The sequence below is a fragment of the Pocillopora verrucosa genome, chromosome 3 (assembly GCF_036669915.1).
Source record: "Pocillopora verrucosa isolate sample1 chromosome 3, ASM3666991v2, whole genome shotgun sequence".
Lineage (NCBI taxonomy): Eukaryota > Metazoa > Cnidaria > Anthozoa > Scleractinia > Pocilloporidae > Pocillopora > Pocillopora verrucosa.
This window is the reverse complement of record NC_089314.1, coordinates 106289-127157: the sequence shown is the minus strand read 5'-3', so window position 1 is coordinate 127157 and position 20869 is coordinate 106289. Positions and strand designations below refer to the sequence as shown.

At 36.9% G+C, this 20869-nt stretch overlaps 2 protein-coding genes and 1 long non-coding RNA gene across 3 annotated transcripts; all 3 read right to left on the bottom strand.

Annotated features, from left to right (window-relative positions):
* Window positions 1–1915: 1915 nt before the first annotated feature.
* On the bottom strand, window positions 1916–8451 carry LOC131789009 (uncharacterized). Its single transcript, XM_066164356.1, has 13 exons — window positions 8389–8451; window positions 7344–7425; window positions 7048–7218; window positions 6777–6922; window positions 6354–6465; window positions 5752–5835; window positions 4928–5102; window positions 4597–4686; window positions 4418–4486; window positions 4271–4331; window positions 3629–3697; window positions 3309–3496; window positions 1916–2518 (listed from the first exon to the last, which is right to left on the bottom strand). The coding sequence occupies exons 2-13, from the start codon at window positions 7416–7418 to the stop codon at window positions 2418–2420; spliced, it is 1341 nt and encodes a 446-aa protein (XP_066020453.1). The 5' UTR covers window positions 7419–7425; window positions 8389–8451; the 3' UTR covers window positions 1916–2417.
* Window positions 8452–8625: 174 nt separating this feature from the next.
* Window positions 8626–10838, bottom strand: LOC131791980 (uncharacterized). The gene is made up of 3 exons (XM_066164357.1): window positions 9532–10838; window positions 9326–9428; window positions 8626–8749 (listed from the first exon to the last, which is right to left on the bottom strand). The coding sequence occupies exons 1-2, from the start codon at window positions 9966–9968 to the stop codon at window positions 9353–9355; spliced, it is 513 nt and encodes a 170-aa protein (XP_066020454.1). The 5' UTR covers window positions 9969–10838; the 3' UTR covers window positions 8626–8749; window positions 9326–9352.
* Window positions 10839–12003: 1165 nt separating this feature from the next.
* On the bottom strand, window positions 12004–15925 carry LOC131769879 (uncharacterized). The gene is made up of 3 exons (XR_010716983.1): window positions 15784–15925; window positions 13517–13575; window positions 12004–12968 (listed from the first exon to the last, which is right to left on the bottom strand). It is a non-coding gene; the product is annotated as an uncharacterized lncRNA (long non-coding RNA).
* Window positions 15926–20869: the final 4944 nt, after the last annotated feature.

Below are 20869 nucleotides of genomic sequence, written 5' to 3'. Positions count from 1 at the left end.
CCGCTGTGGTGGCTTTGGCGGGTTATGATCATTCAAATGACTTAAAATGCTTTCGGCCTCGTTGGACATCTTCATCTTTATCAATTCCATTGACATTCCTGTACGAATTGAGGTTGTCGACTCCACGTTTCGGATCTTATGGAAATGGCAAACAAGGTTTTCCATTAAACCGAGAAAGTGGCTTCTTTGCGTTAATCCAATATCCTTTGCCACTTTATTTTCTTGGCGAATTTGAACAACAAGATCGCTTGGGTCGTATCCGTTTTCAAAATGGAAATACATTTCAAAGGGCGCAAAGAGCAGCGTAAGTTCGTGACCTCGCTCCCTGTGGCTTGTCTGGGGGTCTGGTTCCCAGTCCATTGATGTTAGAGGTAAACTGCTCAAGCATTCCTCAACCTTCGATCCGAATCTTTCAGTTCGGAAATGTAGTTTACAGATATGCCACGCACAACACGTTTTGCGTTTTTTTTTTCCAGTTGCAATGGATTAAAAAAAAATGAATCGCAGTGTCTCAGTGTCTCAGTGCGTCACCATCCCGTCTCTTTTTCCTCGCCTCCCCCTTCTCCCGCCTCCCACGTCTCACACCTTAACTTCCCCCCCCCCCCCCGACCCTACCTAGACAAAATGTTTCTACGTTTGGTACTTTGATCGACGGAAAAACATGGCTTCTCCTCGATGTAATGGAGAAGTTTCATATTATCATGGCGCAAAGACATCAGCACTCATTGTGCTAATTTCGTTAAAAGAATTTAGAAAAACTTCACATGGTTAGCCAACCCACAGTAAATAGCTGTTATGATATCTTTTGGCTGTTATGATATCTTTTGGCAGAAACAGGAATTCGCCTTCAAAAATAATCTTTAAAAATATCCGTCCGTATACACAATTGTAAACACTGATGAGGAATACGGTAGTTTAATGCTATAACGAAATCATGTGCTAAACCTGACTACTGGACTGTCTAGAAAAGGACAAAAAAAAAGACCTTTAGAACAATTTTAGAAAGAAACTAGTAGATAAAACTATTACTTAACATTAATTTCGTCAGGATAATGATATTTTAAGAAATATTCTAGTATCATCGAGGTTGGACGACGATCGACGTCGCGTGTGACTTGTGGTTCATTTGCTACTTGATGTACAGTGACAGTACAACACAACTTAACGAATAAAACGAAGATCTAGAGTTAGCAATTGAATGCGTTAAACCACTGCGCAATATGCAGGACACTTTTGCAGAGTAGCACTGACTGGCTGTTTACCATTTCAACAACACAATCCGTTAAATCGCCTGAAATAATTACAACTTATAACTTTCTCTCAGTAATTCCGGCACGTGCTAATTCCGTTACGGGTGTGTCAATTTCGTTATGGCCTCACGAAGGACGTATACTGATATATTTTACTTGATATCATACAAAACAGAAATTTGAAATTATGTGGCTCATATTCACTATTTCATGGATGCCACCAAGATATGTATTGCCTAAACACTTTCAAGACAGATTTGTTAGGAGCATGTATATATATATGCTCAGTTAATGTGACTGCGTTCATAAGAAGCACTGTATAGTAAGGTTACACAATGAGATCCATTGCCATCTAAGAATGAAAGGTGGTACATGGGTATATCTGCATGGCCATTTTTGTTGGACGGGTGATGGTTAAGCATGCAACGCTCAAAAAGCGTCACCTCAGTTCAGTAAGGATGGTCCGAATTGACAATGTACAGAAGAACAACGACCAAATTCAGTATTTGGCTTGTCAACTAGAGTATTCAAACCTAAGTTATAAAGTGCCTTATATATGCGATAATTATAATACGGAGTTTATAAAGATATTCGAGGCACCCACCCCATACTTGCTAATATCTATTTATCTATCATTCCTTTTGGTACAGATGGACAAAGATGAGTAATGTTTTTGTTCGACAATGGTGGACCTCTCAAAATTGATAACGGTGACTCATGGTCCGACATCTGTTCCACGTCTACAATTGTACCTCCAGTGAACTCCAATCCATACAAACATGATTTTTAATAATATCAGAATACAGAGTTTGTATGGGAGTCTAATAAAACGGAGTTTTGACTAGGTGGGTAAGTACAGCTGTCCACTTACGAGTGTCCGTTGAGGGAGCTTCGGCACCGATCAGCATATAAAATACGCCGTCTACACATGCTACGTATAATCCTAATAACGTAAAAACTGCTACAAATCACCACCGAGATGAAATTTGCCATCGGTGAGAATTTATTAAAACATATTGTGATGATTGGCCAGTCAGTATAATCCTACACAATGTATTGATATTTGTTGGGTTTTCCGAGAAGTTTACCCGCTATTGGCGCGCGCACATAAACAAAACAGAGGCTGTTTCTGTATGGTTTTGGCAAGCGCCAGCGACAAAATGAGTTTTATTCATTATCGGATAATTCGCTGTCTGATGTCAGTTCCAACACAAAGGCCTCATCGTCCACAACTTCCTCCATCATCGATTCGTCTGATTTCTCGTCATCTAGAGGATAGTCGATACCACTCAAATTAGCATAGGTTTTTGCTACCTCAGCATGACCAATAGGTTTAGGGGAATCCAAGATACCACCCCATAAAAGCAGCAGCGAGGAAATGTGATTACAATGAATCATCCGTTTCTTTTTAAGACAAGCTATCACTCCTGCATTAAGAGGGTTATCAGTGTAAGGCAGATAAGCATCCACCGATTCGTCTATAAGCCTGATTTCGTTTTGGAGAAAAGAGACAAGGCGATTCATTTCCTCCTTCAACAGTTCAAGCTCTTCCTGACACCTGTTGTGTAAGCAGAAAAGGTCAATTATCTGCCTCCTAACAAGAGCAGGAACGGTGTCCCCTTCCTCTTGGACTTCAGAGTAAATGCTGCTCTTAGGATTCTTAGCATCGTCATAACCAATTTGGGGTACATCATTGGGAAGATACCCATTTATTTCGGACAAAGTTTTGTGAATGGACTTGACGACTTTGTCGATCTGCTTTGCGAGCTTTATGGCAATTGCTTGGCCATGTGAAAATTAAAAAGTTCATAATAACTAAAAACGCAATTCAGTGGCAGTTTTACGGATTAGACGGAAAAATGTAAATGTGTAAGACTTGAGAACTGGGAAAATTTAGCCCTCATACCCCTACTCAAATAATCCCAGTACAATGCCTAGAGTCGCAGTTAAAAACAACGGGCATACTCAGCAACATAACGACGGAATTACTGCAGACCATGATCACCAAAATACACATGCTACTAAATATTTTACATAGCAGTTTCTTCAGTTTATTACCAGCATATTTTCGCTTCAATTCCACCAAGAAACATCTTTCGGATGCCATGCAATGTAAACTCAACAAGAGTTCGCTCTTTCTCTTCTCGTAGAGACGTGACTTAACGGTTACAAACACACGAGACAGATCGGACCATCTTTCTCTGACATGATGCTTCTTTTCCACGGCTACTATGGCCTTCTCGTTCCTATGTACAATAAATGTAAGTTAGAGAGATTTATTATTTGTTTTTAATTTCGGCACCCTTAATTCTCTGTCTGCAGAACCTGATTATTCCAGTCGTTGCTGCAAGGAAGGAATTTGCATATTTATGACTTACCGTTTGATTTTCTTTTCAATATCTTTTACTTTCCCTTGATCTTCATCTTGTACACAGCTCAATTCATTTCTGAAAAAAAAATTTTAATGGGTGGAGGTACGTACACAATATACTTTAATACTTAGTAATTATATTTGCTAAGGTGGAAAGAAAGGGGAGTACGAATACTATATTTATATTATTGTGAAAACAGGTTTTTGCCTTCACAAATAAACGGACGGACGGGGAACAACCCGATAAACTTCTTCTGGGAAAAGGCTTTCCTGGGGGCACTCGCTGGCTGCGGGAAGGCCGGAATCTATTACGGCTGTTGACTATCCTCGAGACAATGACTAACAACGACAAAGTTGGCTCCAAAGTGGATTTATTAAATACCGCTAAGCTGACTGGTTTTTTACCTGACTTGACCAGACTGGGTTTGACCGAAGAAAGCTCTACAAAACAGCTCTATTTAAGCCGAGGTCACAAAGGATCAGGTTATGCCATGAATCAAATAAAGGATCAGTTTCACGTAGTCCACTACAACGATTGGTTAGGTAGGAATTTCGCATTTTACAAGTTTAATCGCTTTCGAAAAGCTCAGGTACTCGCTAATGTAAGTCATGAATAATTTGGTAGGTGGTACTTCCACACACTATATACCTGAGTTTTTTAGACATGAGGAGCAAGCTGACATATGATTCGTCCCACTGCAGTATTAATCCTGTGACAGATTAATAATATATTAGTGAATACAAAAAAAACTGTTCTCCCTAATGACTGTTAACAAATGCTGAGGAATAAAACTACCGTGTTCTTTTGGTTTCAGTGCTTCAACTTCTTCCTTTTGCCACTCTTGTATCACATCATCATCACAATCTAGTACAGGTAAATAAAAGTATAATTTGCAATAATCATATAGCATGCATGTAAGTCATTGTGCTGTTTTTCAATGCAATGAGTAAAAAAAAAAGGTTTAAAATGTATACCTGGAAGTTTTTCAGTGAGTTCCTTAAGCTTTGCACTGACATCCTGTAGAAGAATTTCTGCCCTTGCAAACTTTGCTTTTAGAGTAACACCTGTGAACATTAAAAGGAATCAGTTTGATGTGTACTAATAAGACTAGTCAACCTCGAGTTACATCTGTACATACATTACACATGTCCATATTGAAAAAATGAAGAATTGCAACTACGACAGAAAACACAGGGTAGATAAAGCTGTCCAGCTAAAGTACTGGTCAGTAGTTGATATCCCCTTTGCTTTTCAGCAAAACCTACAGAAATGTGAAAGTTATGTGTTCAATAAAATTAACCATACCAAATTTGTGATACAAATGTTGGGCATAGTGAAGAAGCCCATCAGTCAAAACATCTGTCCTTTTGTGAGCACTCATTTCTTTAGTGACAGAGGAAAACCTTCGCAGAAAGGACCATAACCTTTCCACCCCTTCACCATCTGTCAATCCAGTTCCCTTGATCCTTCTTGGACTGTACTGGATCCACAGACAATCATATTGAAGATAAAACCATTATTGAAGATAAAAGCATTAATATGGCATGGACCTTGCATCAGATATTTAGCAAATACATGTACTAGCCTGCAGTGCAGGCAGATTTTAGCAGTGTGAATAAATATTTCCAACTTGAATGTTCAAAGCACCATCTTGAATTAGGAAAACAGTGGAGAGTTGGAGCATGAGACCTCCTCACGCATTGTATTTTTGCCCCAACTTTCTAGTAAAACAAACACTCAAAAGATGACAACCACCAAAACCACCTGCACTGCAGGCTATATACTTAAAAATTTAATTTTCATTCTAGGTAAAATTAACCTTAAGTAAAGGCTCACTGGTTAGTGGTCATTTCCAAAGCTGATAGGCTTATGTAGGGTGGCCACTCTTTTATAAGGAACATGTACATGTGCTTAAATATTTCACCTTGCTTGCTTAGCTGACCCTTGCAGATCATTTGCTTTCAATTTTAGAAACTGCTGTCAGATTTCAGATCCCACACTGCTCACCCATTGGCAGGTAAGTATGGGATGTGTATGATTACAACTGTATTTAACCAATGTTGAGGTATTGCCACACATTTCTTCACATTGCCACAAGGCCATTTATTGTTAAACTGATATATACTAACCTGGCATGATGCCTTGTGCCCATAGCAATGGAATATGGGTATGGCAACATCAACACCTTCCAAGAGGCTTTCCTGAGATGAACACTAATAAATATAATCATGTACATGTAAATGAAAATTGTGTCAGTAGTAATAAACTATTCTGAAGTTAAGATGTGATCCTCACAGATATTCATGCAATTTAAATGTAAGCAATGATGGGAATTTAACCAAACACAAAGAAGAAAAGAATCTGGCCCCACTGGGATTTGAGCCCATGACATTGTCATTGCAATGCTCTACCCACTGAACTATGAACCCCCATATGTTGGGAGCAAGCCAGTACCCATGAAAGGAAGTGATGAAACAGACAATGGAATTACGTCAGTTGCAAAAATGACATTTTATTTGATTAAGCCAATTGCTCAAAATTCAGTAAATAACTCTGATGATTACATCTTCATTTCCTTTCCACAATTCACATAATTCCAGTCTGTTTCAATAAATTATTTTATTTCATCCCAAATTTAATAGAAAATACTTTGGACAATTCTACATAATTAAATACCACTTTAGATTACCATTTAGCCTCCTGCACATCCATGTTCAAAAAATTTAGTTACCTTCAAATGGTGTGCTAATAGACAAGCAATGTCATACATGATGATTACTCTGTTTCTGGTGCTCTCATTAAGACTTCTAAGCCTCTTAAGCTCATAAACAGAGTATGATATTCTGTAGAGAGAAAAGATTGTTGAAAAAGTGAATCAATAACCAATTTTTTCTTTTATATCTTTTTACACAAAACTAAGACAAATTGAACATATTTCCTATAATATGACATTCAAATTAATAACAAAGTTATACAATGGTGATGCTAATAGTGTAAAGAATCATAGGATGCACCTGTATTGTGTATACAAGTGTGCATGCCAATTGTCAGCTTGACAAATTCATAATAATGGCTCTATCATGTAACTCTCTAACAGACAATACATATAGGATTGAGCACAACATTAGGTAAAAAGTATTTACATACTCCATACCTTTCACCATGCTTTATGTTATGGAATCCTTTGGGAAAGTCATGTCTGCATACTCGCCCAAAGACACCTTTCTCGTCAAAGAGTTTGTTTTTGCCTTTTGATCTTAAAGCTGAAAGAACCTCTCCAGCATGGAACTTACTGCAGTTCTGTGAAAAAAAAAGGGACAAAAACAGAAAATCTTGAATTTAAAGGGCCAAAAGGAAAATCATACAGTTTTCAAATTAACATTTATGCCATAATGTATGAGCATTGCATTATCTTAAGTACAGACCTGTTCCATGTCTGCTCCAGCTTTGCCATAACTGTTGACAAAATTGTCAACATCATCCTGGTCTGCAAATAGGAGTGTTCCATGTTTGGTTGTTCCTAAATTATGCCCTTTGTCCTTCTTTCTGCACAGTCCAAAGCACCCATCCATGCTTTCAATGAGAACACCATCATCCTGTTCAAAAGAGAGGGGAAAAGAGAAAAATAGATATAAAAAAGAACAGCAACAACAACATAAAATTAATACTGCAGAACTACAGCGCAAGCTACTATTCAGAACAAATTACAATGTATAGTTACCCTTGGACATATAGGACACCAAGCTCCATTGTACAAACTTCCATTGTACTTTGTACAATGCCTGTACTGATACATGAAATACCTTCATGTGAAAACAACGAAATGTCAATCAGGACTTTCTTAAAGAAAGTCAGTAAATGTACATGTACAACAAGAAAGATGTTTTGTAAATTAATGTAAATGGATATCTTGACCTTAAAGTAAACAGTCAATGTATCTTTGAATCATATGAACACAAAAGCGACAAAAGCAAAGCATGAGTTTGAGATCTATATTAGCTGGGGGACTAGATAATAAATAAATGAATAAAATAATAATATAAATAAGCACTTGTAAATCGTGTGACTACCTCTGTTTCGAGAAGAACATTGCTCGCGTGACATTTGCGTTACGTTTAAAAGTTTATTTAGTTTATTTAATATTTCACCTTTTCTTTTCACTTATTGATCACCTTGATTGACACTGAAATATGAGTAAGTTGGTGGTTTTTAGTTAGTTTTTTACACGTGTTGTGTCGGAGGCATGAATCAGGATAGCTTTCCCGTTTTTGATGATTATACAGTTTAGTTTAACTCTGGAATCCCGTCACGAAGTAAGTCAGTTGTTTTAAGTCGTTTTTGGTTTCCTTAGGCTTTGTTACATTCAATTATTCGCGTTGATTCTGTTAGTGTAATTTCTGTAAGACCGCATGTAATTAGCGGTTAAATCTGTTCGTGTTTTGAAGATTATATGATGTGCTTAGGTCTCTTATTTTTGGTTAGGTTCTGTTGTTTAGAAATCTTATTTATTTATTGTTTCAGATCGAATAAAATTCTATTTATACGATTCGGGATTCTTCAGAGCCACGCAAGTAATTTGGTTTTCATCCGACGGACCAACCTCTACTACTACTAATAATAATAATATTAATAATACTAATATAACAAGAACAACAACAATAACAATAGTAAAAATAATATTAATTCTAATATCAATAATACCTTAGAAGACATTGTACATCCACAAATTAGCAGCTCTGATATTCTTAACCTATGTGCAAACATACCTGAATTCTTCAAAGCATTCTGAATTAAGGATACTGTAAATAATGAGCTCACCTAAAAAAAAACATACCATTCAACCAGAATCAATCAATTAAAAAAAGTCATGTCATGTCTCAAAAAGACTGTTTGCGAGCAAACCTACATGTGTTGGCTGTAGCTGAGGATTGAGTTCTGTGATCACTTCTGTGATGTTTAGCAGGGACACTTGACAATGAAGAAAGACCTTCTCCACAAACTCAATCAGTTTGAAGCTGAATCCTGTGGTGGGATTTGCTGGTGACCCTGGCCAGAACTGGCATTTCAAGAGTGTAACAGCATGCGGCTCACAATCACACACTTGTACATATTTGAGGTGATGATTTCCTGACATTCATAGAAAAATAAATGAACAACTTAAGAAGTTAAGTAAACAAAATGAAAAAAAACATTACATACAGCTTTAAATACCTCTTACTTTGTTGAGGGCTGTATAGACACCTTATTAACCAAGTGCAAGGGCCATACTAAAAGAATATTGGCCCAGGGTCTTGACAGTACAAACCAAGTGCAGCGAGGTCTGTACAGAAAAGTCCAAGGGCCAATATTCTCCCAGCATGACAGAAAAGGTTCTTACAGATAGATGCAAGCCAAGTTTATTGTTTCTCTTTGGCAAGCCATTAAAAAACTTAATTGCATGTGGGATCATTCAGGACATTACCCGGTCCAATACTTAGAAAATATTTGACAGGCAATGGAGCAATCTGATTGTTTGATTTTAGTTACTGGCACTGCCATGTTGAGAGAATTTAAATCGTATCATTATCATTAAGATCATTAGCGTTCTTGATTTTAGGCAAGCGGCAGGAAAATGTGAAAAAGGAACAGATAAAATTGAAAAAGAACGCTTCGTTTTTAAACCATTCTAGTATTCTCCAACCACTATAAATGAAATGAACTGACCTGAGGCATCCAGAAGTCTGAACAGCTTTACTGCCGCGGTTCTGCACGTATGGCCATAGCTAACAGTTGCCTCGTCTGCATACAAAGGACAAAATACCCCATCCTATTAAAATAAAGAAAGCAAGAAGTAGATGAAAGTACAGTTTAACTAGATATGTTACACTAAAAGTAGCTAGAATACAACTGGCCCCAAAATATTCATACACACCTTCCATTGCTCAAGTAAATGAAACTTGTTTCGATTGACATGTAGAGCTCGTGCACATCCAACACAAAAGTACTGGCGAGGGCCACAGTACTCACATCTTGTTGTAGCGATACTCTTTTGACAGTTCACACAGTTCACATTGTCTGGGAGATGCTGTTCTTCAATGTACGAATTCAGCAACTTTTCCCGTACCTTTTCCCAGTTAGCAGAGACACTCAAAACGCGATTTTGCTGTTGAGTTGAGAGTTCCTGCTTATCGAGATCGCCAAGAGGGACATCTTGTTCTACTGGACTGTTGGTGTCCTGACTATTTTCCTCCGTACTCTTATGAGGCTGCTTCCCAAGATCCACTCTCAGCGGAATCGATACGGTGGTTTTCTTTCCATCGCGCCCAATATTCTTCACATCTAAGAAAACGGGCTTTAACCGACGCATTTCGTAGCGATCACCTTGGCTCGTCCACCGAAGAGTGAAGGATCAGATTGGTCGAAATGTTTATGCATATCTAATGAGCTACTGGGAAGACTTAGATGATCATTTAGGACGGCTTGAACCCAATGATCTAAATTTAGATTACGTGGGTGTTAGCCATTTAGATTGTGTAAGTAGGGTGTCTCTCTAGACATTCTTTTACAGCTTATTTATCAGTTTTATTCAGTATTTCCAAGGATTGTATTCTCTTACTTATTTTTCCTCCTGTTATTTTCTGCAAAGTATGTATTCCTGATAACTAACAATTGACGAAAATAAAATTGAAAAAATTCAGTTCCTTAGCGACGCCTCCCCTACCTCATTTGATGTTTCCGACTGTGGAACTTAACATGCATGCAGTTGCTGAAATAACAGTGCTTATTTCTAAGTAATATCAGTTTGTTGTATTTAAAGTTTAGGCTGCAGAACACAGTAGACATAGGTGTATTGAAAAAGTCTTTAGGCAAAATATATCTTGAAATTTTACGATGGCCTTGCATTCGCTTTCTTTCATTTACTCTGAATTTTCTGTCAAGTTCCATATTATACAACTAAGTTTCATTAAAAGTTCTTCTGGTAAATTTCCATGCTATTGAAGAAGAATGGGAAGCGAAGGCCTTAAGGTTGGGAACTCCTGATGTTAAAGAGTGATGACACTTAGGGATACTCACCCGCATACAACGCTAACAGCCATGTGCCAACGTGTAAACTTCATCTTTGAGAGTATTTCAGTTTTCAATGAAAAAATACTGTGGATTTATCGACACTAATTATTTTCCCTAGATTTTCACTTTTTTAACACCTTGGCAATATCATTATAGAACCGTGACCTCATAACAGAGAATTGGTTTTCTGTACAACTTCATAAATGCGTCAGGTCTGCAACATTCGATTGAAAAAAGTGATATTCAATACTTCAAACCATCAAAGATATTGCGAAGCTTAGCAAAGCTCTGAGAAAACTTTTGTTATTTAGCTGTCGGGCAAAATTTTATGCCAAAAAATTAAACTCGAAGTGCAAAATCTCTGTACAAGTTTTTTGTTATGAATAGACAATTACTATCAATCCAGCAGTTCGCTTTATAAAGATTTTCTGCTCAAAGCTTGGTAGAAAGAAATTTTACCCAAGAAAACTATTCCGGAAAATCAGTACAATTGCCAACCATTGGGCTCCAACCAAACTACTCAATCCAGAACCAAGGATGCTCAAAGACTTTTCTTAAGAACAAAAGACAGACACACAAAAGAAATAATGGCAAATCGACATTTTTTTTTCTTTCATGCCAACTAAAAGCAGTAAGAAAGCCCTGATGAAATCACAAACCTCTACCGTTTGTTTTTACCAAACATTTTTTCCATGCCATAGAGTCATTTCACAGGCAGTTAGTTATGTCAAACCTTTCATTTACTATTACTGAAACGTTTCGTTGACAAATATTCTACACCGTAAATTATCGTAGGCAATTAATCAATCATGAGCTTCCAATATCAAATGTATATCATTATCAGGCAAACTGACTGTTTCAAGAACTTTGCCTTTTGTCCAAGCTTAATCGAGTGTAAGGGAACCACGTTTTTTCGTTGCCTAGCTGTTAATGGAGTCTTTTCCTTGTGAGTTTACAATTTTTTGAGAAAAAATGACTCAGCTCGACATTCCTCGCAATTTCTTAATCGATATATTAGCTAATGCACTAACAGGAACCAACAAAAACTCACAGCTATTGTAAAATCTCATTATCAACTACAAAACATGGCATATATTCGTGTTCTCGGCGTGAGATTCTCATCACGCTGAATTTTGGTTTCATCAAACCTCTTAGAAAAAAGCGCCTGAAATTCCAAATTCAGAGCTGCGTCAAAACTAACAATTGAAGGAAGAATGCCTGTGCATTACGCATAGATATCAGTGGTAATGCAAGTGCGTAACATGCCGTATGCCTTCGGTGAGCAACTCACCGAATGTTTAGTAAACGTCTTTAGACGGCTAGTATGTCGGCTGTTCATGTCTGCGACTGAGCTATTGCCTGAAATTGAATTTTTGGCCGATAAGCGGAGCTTCGAGGACAAATTGTAAAATTTACAAGACAATATGTCAGCCAAGGAAATTATCCCTCGAAATACTAACATGCCAAAAGTGGGTTTATTCAATTCATAACCCTTCTATTAATTTCCGTATTGCGCCTTAACAAAAATTTTGTTGATTTTTTTCAGTTTTCCGGACCAGCATTTGTGATCAGCTTTTTAATATCACTACAAGTGAACTCTTCAAAATAACTTCGTTTTTCTCACATGTACAATAAGAAAGATAAAAAAGTGAAACTCTAGAGCTGGATTTTTTTTCCGCTGTTTTGGTTTCTTTTCGACGGAAATGATCGGGTTACAAATATCGACGTAAATGGTGGTTTTGTCCGGTGATTTTGTACCGCGTGACGTCAAGTAGTCAATAGAGTTGCACGAAAAGTTATGGATGGGTCATAATTAGCAATATTCTTTAACACTTGACGTTTTTCATTAAAAGAATAGAAAGATGCATGTGTGTAAGAGACAGAAAAACGATCCCGTGAGGAAAAGGAAGATAGCTGATTTAGTAATTCACATGGTAATAGTGTAACCATACTGGGAATACTTGTTCATTTGACAGTGGAATAATCAGTAAAAATAGAGATAAAAGCTATCTGTGAGTCAATAAATGCTATTGACGGCAAAGTTTCTCAGCTAAATCTGCGCGATTAACAAACTGATGACACAGTGCATCATGTAGGACCATGTATGTTGCATCTGAGCCATCCTTCTGTTTCCAATGTTGTAACATTTTGTAGATTTTTTTACGCTTTCTCCCATAGTCATCGTCAAACGCCGTTAATGTTGCCTGCTCAATTTTGAGACGACGCCCAAGTTCCTCCCAATTTTCGAGTTGGTGCGAAAGCCACTCTAATTCTTCGTCACTGGGAACTCCTTGCTTGACTAAAAACATAAAAAACATCAGAGAAAAGCATCAAGATGAGGGGATAGCGAGAAGTAGGTATTGCATCTATTCATGCCATTCTGCTGGATCCACGCATTCTTAGTTTATAAAGGCAGGGGGCGGGAAGATGAGGTTGAGGGTGCAAGATTATTGAATTGCTAGATTAGTGATATATTACTAGTGATAAATTGGGGTAACTTCGAATATGCCCCAGGTTACTCAGCTAAATCTGTGCGATTAACCAATGGGTGACACAGTGCATCATGTAGGACCGTGTATGTTGCAGCTGAGCCATTCCTCTCTCTACAATCTCTCTCTCCAATGTAGTAACATTTTGTAAATTTTTTCAGAGTATTCCACATTTTTATCGTCAAACGCCGTTAATCTTGCTTCCTCAATTTTGAGAAGACGCCAGAATGTCTTCCATTTTTCGAGTCGGTGCAAAAGCCACTCTAAATCTTCTTCACTAGGAACTTGGCTCCTATTTTAAATAACGCGCAACACTCACTTATCTTTGGAAGATTAATATTGATATTTAGTGGATTACCTCGAATGTCTCTGAAAGTGCTTGCTGCCATTCTAACTTATAACAATGCCAATCAGCTTCTGTAAAGGAAAAAAATACAGAGCAATTGATAAAACACATTGAAGACTCAAAGCCCTTCTGTAAAACATACACTTAGATTGTTGTCAAACTGTACATGTTGGCTGTAGATTTTAAGGGAAAGTAAAATTTGAAATAAAAAAGAGAGGTGTCATGCTCTTTTATGAGCAGCAGTACCTTCTAGATATCCATATCATTCCTATGATATCATGACAATTACATTTGTGAGTATTTGTTAAATTGGCATTTCTGACATTTTTACCTTTCTCTACACCAAGAATTGGTTTATAGTTAATTGACAGAAAGAAAATAATTTCCCAGTTCCAAGAAAGAGAAAAATGTTAGGTATCCAAGCTCATTTGCGAGAAAATGACAATTTACCTCTCTGGTGAGCTCCGATTGAGAAAAAAAGGCACCATTTTTGGAAGCATGCACCATAGTTACATTTGAAATTATACACAGTGAGGATGTGCAATGCAACACTAAGGAATGACCCTGAGCAAAGTATTGACATGTAATTAAATTTACAATCTTTTTGCCTGGACACAATAATTAGCCTCCAGAATATCATACCGCCCATTTTATCAAGGTTTAATACAACTGTAGGCATTAATTCGTTGCTGTAATTAATTCTGGAAAGAGAATTTTTAAGATATTGGCCCTAAAACATATGCGTATGCACCTTGCAATACATAGAAAATTTCATACTGCCCATTTAACCAAAGTTTGATACAACTGTAGGCATCAAAACATTTCTGTATATAGGTACATTTATTTACTTCTGAAGAGAAAATTTTGAAGATACTGGCTCTAAATCATATGCATATGCACCTTGCAATATACAAAAAACTGAAAATACATAGTATGTGAACGGAATGTGAAACTGCAACCAGCCGGCTGTGAACCCTTACCAAAACCAAATACATGTCACATACATTCCCTACATAATAATATATCCAACATATACTGTATGTCACGTCACGTATATGTCAAATGTATGTGCAATCATGTCACATAAATGCCACATAATTGCAACATTTATCATAGAAATATATAACAGATACACAAGTGTCACACATACATAACATATATGTACTTTTGGTGAGGGGATAAAGGAACTTAATGACTTCCCCTCTGCTTTAACGTAGCTCGGTTGTCAAAAAAAATTGTGGATCAACTTCGAAACGATAAAACCATGCACCTCAGTCCTGGTTTAAAACATTTTAAGTTCCTCAGAGGGGCGATTCGATTTGAGTCTCCGCATATAGCGGTTGGCCATTAAGTATAATATTTCTCTAAATGGTGACTATAGGCCATGCGAACGAAAATAAAGAAAGTGCGTACGATGCAAGGAGATCACTTGGGATTGGACTCATAGTGTCGTTGGATCACGAACTTTGCACGTAACTGATCAGAGTGAATATAAGCTATCGCCAGACCTAACGAACAATCAATCGACGAATAAATGTGACCCAAACTTCAATATCTTCGTTTTAACAATCGCAAATTGTGGCTTAATCTATTTGCATTACAGTTGACCAACGAAAATCCAAAGAAACAATTTCAAAATCAAGGGAATGAGAAGAAGAGAATGACAATAAGTCACAGTTTATCTCTGAGTCTGAACATCACCCAGCTATCGATCGAATCGAGTGGAACTCGATTGTTTGGATGAAAACAAGTATGCACGCTGAAAAATGTGCGCTTGTGATACGTACATGTTAAATTTTATTATGATAAAGTTCGGTTATAATGCTCGCTGCCAGAGGTTGAAAGAGAATGCTCTATCAGAGTACAAAGCATAGAGCTGAGCTAAAGCTGTTACGCCATCTGTTAAATTGTTAGTCGCGGTTTTGTTTATTAGTCGATTTTGTCTAATTTTTACCCGGGACAAATTTTGTTCAGTTGCCAATGCATCTGAAGATTTTTCCGCTTCGGCCAAATTCGACTCAAGAATAAGGGAGAAACACAATCGTGTTTCTTCCTACACATCTTTCGCGCTCTATCCTCTTCGTGCGTGCCTTTACAACAGAACAGAGAGTAGCCAAGGCTTCTTTATTTGTTAGTAAATATCATTTGATTTCGATATCAGTACTGTTAAGAGACTGATCATGCGTGCTAACACAAATCTTTTGATCTGGCATAGGCTAAGAAAAACGATCGCGTTTGTGAACAAAATTTACGATATAGCAACCACAAACTATTCTTACCTTGAAACCACCGCTGTAAACGTTTCTGATCAAGATAATGTACATGTAATTATCGCTATCAATTGATTATACAGTGACTTTCGCTGATAGCATATTCATAATGGCGGAATTTTCAACAACTTCAACATACTTGGTAAAAGACATGCAAATGTTTCTGGGAAACGTATTAATAATTAATCAGGTCTCAGATGAATGAGCCCTTGTCGCAGAGCTACTTCTGCGACAGTGACACTTCGTGACACTCCTCATGTGTTTCATTCCGCTCTTCGTTGCCTGTACGTTTCCTTGTAAAAGTAAAGTTTCTTTCGATATTCTGGAAATGTTTCATCAGGGCACACAGAAAGAACTCGAGTTTGTAGAGTTTTACGGTTTTTTTGGTGTACCACACTTGTGACTTGACAGCCAGGACGTATTGCGCGACCGAAAAAAAATAAAATACGATGCAACAAAGGTATACAGCCTAACACTGATCTTTCTTGATGCATCCCAATAAACCAATTTTGTCACAGCTGAAACATACATTCTTTGTTTGTTCCCTATTCTCAGTCTATTCCTCTGACTGAATTACACTGATGATAAAAGGGCTTCGGTAAGCCAACTCGTGAATTTAAAAGGGAATAACACTTTGTTATGTTATACCCTATGTAAGGAATACAAATAACTATGGGTCACCAGACAATAGCTGTTCCAAATGCTGTTGGTGTATGCTCCAAAGGGGTGAATTTTATATTTGCAAACCTATCATTTACACATGTGATTGTAGGGGTATTAGGCATAACTGTACTTCATTAATCATACCTATCAAAAAGCGTCAGCAACTTCTAACTGTTTTGGGAGTTACCTTCCCTAGACGTTGGTTTATTCCCAAATAGGTTTCGCAGGTTCCCACTCCCATTTTTTCTTGGAGAAAGTCGTAATACAAATAAACTTTCGTGTCCAAAATCGCAACGTTATGTTCTCTGGTGATCTCTACGGTAGCCTTTTTAATCCAGATTTGTAACTGCGCTTTTTTAATCAAGGAGAACTGAAGTGAAGAAATGATTGGCAGAAACCGAAGTCTAAACAACGGTCAGATTTTTTCCTTCAAGACATCGTAAAGAGGAGTTTGTCTCAACAAAAAAAACACACCCCAGATAGTATCGGAAATAAAGGAGTTATTGAGTAAAATGATTCTTGCGTTTGTTGCAGATTTACCAGTTTTACACGAAGGACGAGGTAACCGCCCAGAGGATCGAGCTATGAACTTGATGGAGGGGCAAAACCCACAGTTTAATTGTAAAGCAACACAAAACAAACTTTAGTGTAGCAGAATGTGCAGGTAAAATAAGAAGAAAACTGTTTCCTTCAACGTTTTTCATGCACCACTGTTTTCCAGTGTTTTAAGGTTTTAACCCTTTTCCTCCCATGAGTGACCAAGAGAGAATTTCTCCTTACAATATCAATACAATATCAAGTATAGAAGTGACGAAATACCAAATTCTCCAAACTGACATGATAAGAATTGTATGTCAGACATTAAAGAGAATTACCAGTGAGATCTTTGGAGTTAAAGGGATAGGTAAAACATTGAGTGCGCTCGGCAAATAACGGGGTGGTTCAGTTATGCAGTAAGATATAATAAGGCACTGTTAGGATTACTTCAGAAGGCATGAATTGCTCGGACAATGAAGGTTATGACTTTCTGCAATGCATAATTAATTTTAGCCATATTCATTTTAAAAAATTTAACCAACTTTAATGGAGAAGGCACGATGGAAAACCTAACAACTGAAATATCTTCCAAAAAAATTACAATCGAAAACAAACGAGGTGTAAACCAGATACATCACGTTCAATTCTCTCATTTTTTTCAATTAAGATTTGATCAAACTTTTTCTCTTGATTAAAGCAAACGAAGCCTTGTCCTTGTCAGAGGAAACAATTCCCGAAGAAACGGATGAGACAATGGCAGTGGCACTGAACCCTTACAAGTGCGAAGTCGTGATCAAACGTTTGAATGTGCCGGGGGCATCTGGGAGCTGTTGAGATTAAAGGAGGTAAAGGAAAAATCTGGAGTTTCATCCTTCATATTGGCTAAGAATTTTTTTTTTCAATTCAAGGCAGACCTTCACTATAAAATTCAAGAGATTCGGCTTGAAATAATGTTAACATTCTTTTTTTTGTTTTGTTTTTTTTTCCATCCCGTTATTTTCAGCAAAGTATGTATTCCTGATAACTAACAATCGACGAAAATAAAATTGAAAAAACCTAAGTTCCACAAGGACGCCTCCCCTTCCTTATTTGATGTTGCCGACCGTGGACCTTAACCTGCATGCAGTTTCTGAAGTAATATTGCTTATGTCTAAGTATTATCAGTTTGTTGTGTTTAAAGTTTTGGCTGCAGAACACAGTAGATACGACATAAGTAGATTGAAAAAGTCTTTAAGTAAAATAAATCTCAACATTTTACAATGGCCGTGCATTCGCTTTCTTTCACTTACTCTGACTTTTTCTGTCAAGTTCCATATTGTGCAATCAAGCTTCATTGAAAGTTCTTCTGCTGCTTTTTAATTACTCATTTTCTACTGGTTTGGTGCCTGATCAATTTAAAGTAGCCAGAGTAGTTCCAATTCACAAAAAAGGGTCCAGTTTTTTAGTCTCTAACTATAGACCTATTTCCTTACCCTCCATATTTAATAAAGTAATTGAAAAATTAAAGTGTAATAGGATTACAATACCAGGCTTGCTTCTAAATCAACCTATTACATTAATACCATCAAAACAAACTATGGTAAATTCAACATTTGCTTTGCAGCTGTAAAGTTTGGAACCACCTTGACGAAAGCATTAAACACCTCCCCCTTAAAACATTTATAAAACAAAGTCAAATTAAATATCTAACAGTCTTACTGTTCATGAGTTTTCAACCGGTCTCTTCTTCTTCTATTTCTTTTTCTTTATCTTATCTTTTTTTTTTTTTTTTTGGCCTCTTTTTTTTTTCTTTTTGACCAATAATTTGCTTTGCTCAAGCTTTAGTGCCAACCTACGTCCTATATTTAAACCTTATTTACTTTTACTTAGCTGAATTAGCTTTTCAGTTATTCTCATTAAATGTTACCTTTTTTTATTAATATATTATGTGCGTAAATTAAGTTTAACTTCTCAATTTGGTAACAAAGCTTCTTCTTGTTGTTGTTCTGGCAAATGTCCGTGCTATTGGAGAAGAAGGGGAAGCGAAAGTCTTTAGTCTAGGAACTGAAACTCATGATCAAGTTAGGTCAGTATTTTTGTCAAGACTCCTAATGTGAAAGAGCACTTAAGGATACTCACCCGCATACAACATTAACAGCCATGTGCCAACGTGTAAATTTCATCTTTGCGAGTATTTCAGTTTTCAGTGAGAAAATACTGTGGAGTTATCGAGACTTATTTTTCCCTCGATTTTCACTTTTTTAATAACACCTTGGCAATATCATTATAGAACCTTGGCCTCATAACTGTATGGCTTCATAAATGCGTCAAGTTTGCAACATTTGATTGAAAAAAGTGCTATTCAGTTCTTTAAACCATCAAAGATATTGCGAAGCTTAGCAGAGCCCTGAAATGAAATTTTTTTCATTTAGCTGTCGGTCAAAATTTTATGCTAAAAAAAACACTCAAAGTGCAAAATTTCTATACAAGTTTTTTGTTATGAACGGACAATAACTATCTATCTAACAGTACACTTTATAAAGATTTTACTGCTCACCACCTTGTCAAAAGACGTTTTATCGAAGAAAAGTATTCTGGAAAAACAGTATAATTGCCAAAGATTGGGCTGTAACTAAACTACTCAATCCAGAACCAAGGATGCTCAAAGACTTTTTACCAAAGGACAGGACACACAAAAAAAAGAAATAATGGCAAATCGACAATTTGTTTTCTTTCAACTCTAAGCAGTAAGGAAGCCCTGATAAAATTACAATCCTCTACCATTTGTTTTTACCAAAAATATTTTTCCTTGCCGTAGAACCATTCTATAGGCCGTTAGTTCTTTCAAACCTTTCATTTTTTTTTACGGAAACGTTTCGTCGACTAATATTCTACACCGTAAATTATGGTAGGAAATCAATCAAAGATGAACTTGCAACATCAAACGTATATCATTGTTAGACAAGCCGACTGTTCCAAGAACTTTGCCTTTTGTCCAAGCCTAACAGAGTGTAAGGGAACCATGTTTTTTCGTTGCCTTTTCCTCCTGAATACACAATTCTTTGACAAAAAATGACTCAATTCGACATTCTTCTCAATTTCTTAATTAATATATTAGTTAATGTACTAAAAGAAACCAAAAACAAACCCACAGTTATTGTAGAACCTCAATATCAACTACAAAACATAGCATATACTCGTGTTGTCGGCGTGCGATTCTTGACACGCTGAATTTTGGTTTCACATGAAACCTCTTACAAATAAGCGCCTCGAATTTTTCAGCAGCGTCAAAACCAACAATTACGTATAGATATCACTTGTGATGCGTAACACGCCGTATGCCTTCGACATCACTGCAACGGCATTGATAGAGCAACTCAGCGAATGTTTAGTACATGTCCTCGACTGAGCTATTGTCCGAAAATTAAATTTTTTGGCCGATAAGCGAAGCTTTGAGGGCAAATGGTAAAATTTTCAATACAGTTTGTCAGCCAAGGAAATTATCCCCCGAAATACCAGAATGCCAGAAGTGGGTTTATTTAATTCATAACCCTCCCATTAATTTTCGCATCGCCCGTTGACAGCCAACAATTTTATTGACTTTTTTTTTTTACTTTCCGAACTAGAATTTGAGATCAGCTATTTAATATCACTACCAGATCAGCCTTTTAAACTTGAACACTTCAAAATGACTTCGTTCTTCTCCCATGTTAATAATAAAGATAAAAAAGTGAAAGTCTAGACCGGCTTTTTCTACTGTCTTTGTTTCTTTTCGACGGAAATAATCGGGGGAAAAATATCGACGTAACTGGTGGTTATTGCGTCAAAACTATCCGGTGATTTTGTACACGTGACGTTGTGCAGTCAATAAAATCCCGCGAAAAGTTATGGGTGGGTTATAACTAACAATATCCTT

What these genes read in the sequence shown, in the direction of transcription:
- LOC131789009 (XM_066164356.1), bottom strand. Translation starts at nt 7,418, where the DNA reads ATGTATCAGTACAGGCATTGTACAAAGTACAATGGAAGTTTGTACAAT. An exon ending in TATTAGCACACCATTTGAAG is followed by an intron (nt 5,836 to 6,353) that starts GTAACTAAATTT and finishes TATATTTATTAG; the next exon opens with TGTTCATCTCAGGAAAGCCT. An exon ending in ATTGAAAAGAAAATCAAACG is followed by an intron (nt 3,497 to 3,628) that starts GTAAGTCATAAA and finishes TATTGTACATAG; the next exon opens with GAACGAGAAGGCCATAGTAG.
- LOC131791980 (XM_066164357.1), bottom strand. Translation starts at nt 9,968, where the DNA reads ATGCGTCGGTTAAAGCCCGTTTTCTTAGATGTGAAGAATATTGGGCGC. An exon ending in TTACTTGAGCAATGGAAGGT is followed by an intron (nt 9,429 to 9,531) that starts GTGTATGAATAT and finishes TTATTTTAATAG; the next exon opens with GATGGGGTATTTTGTCCTTT.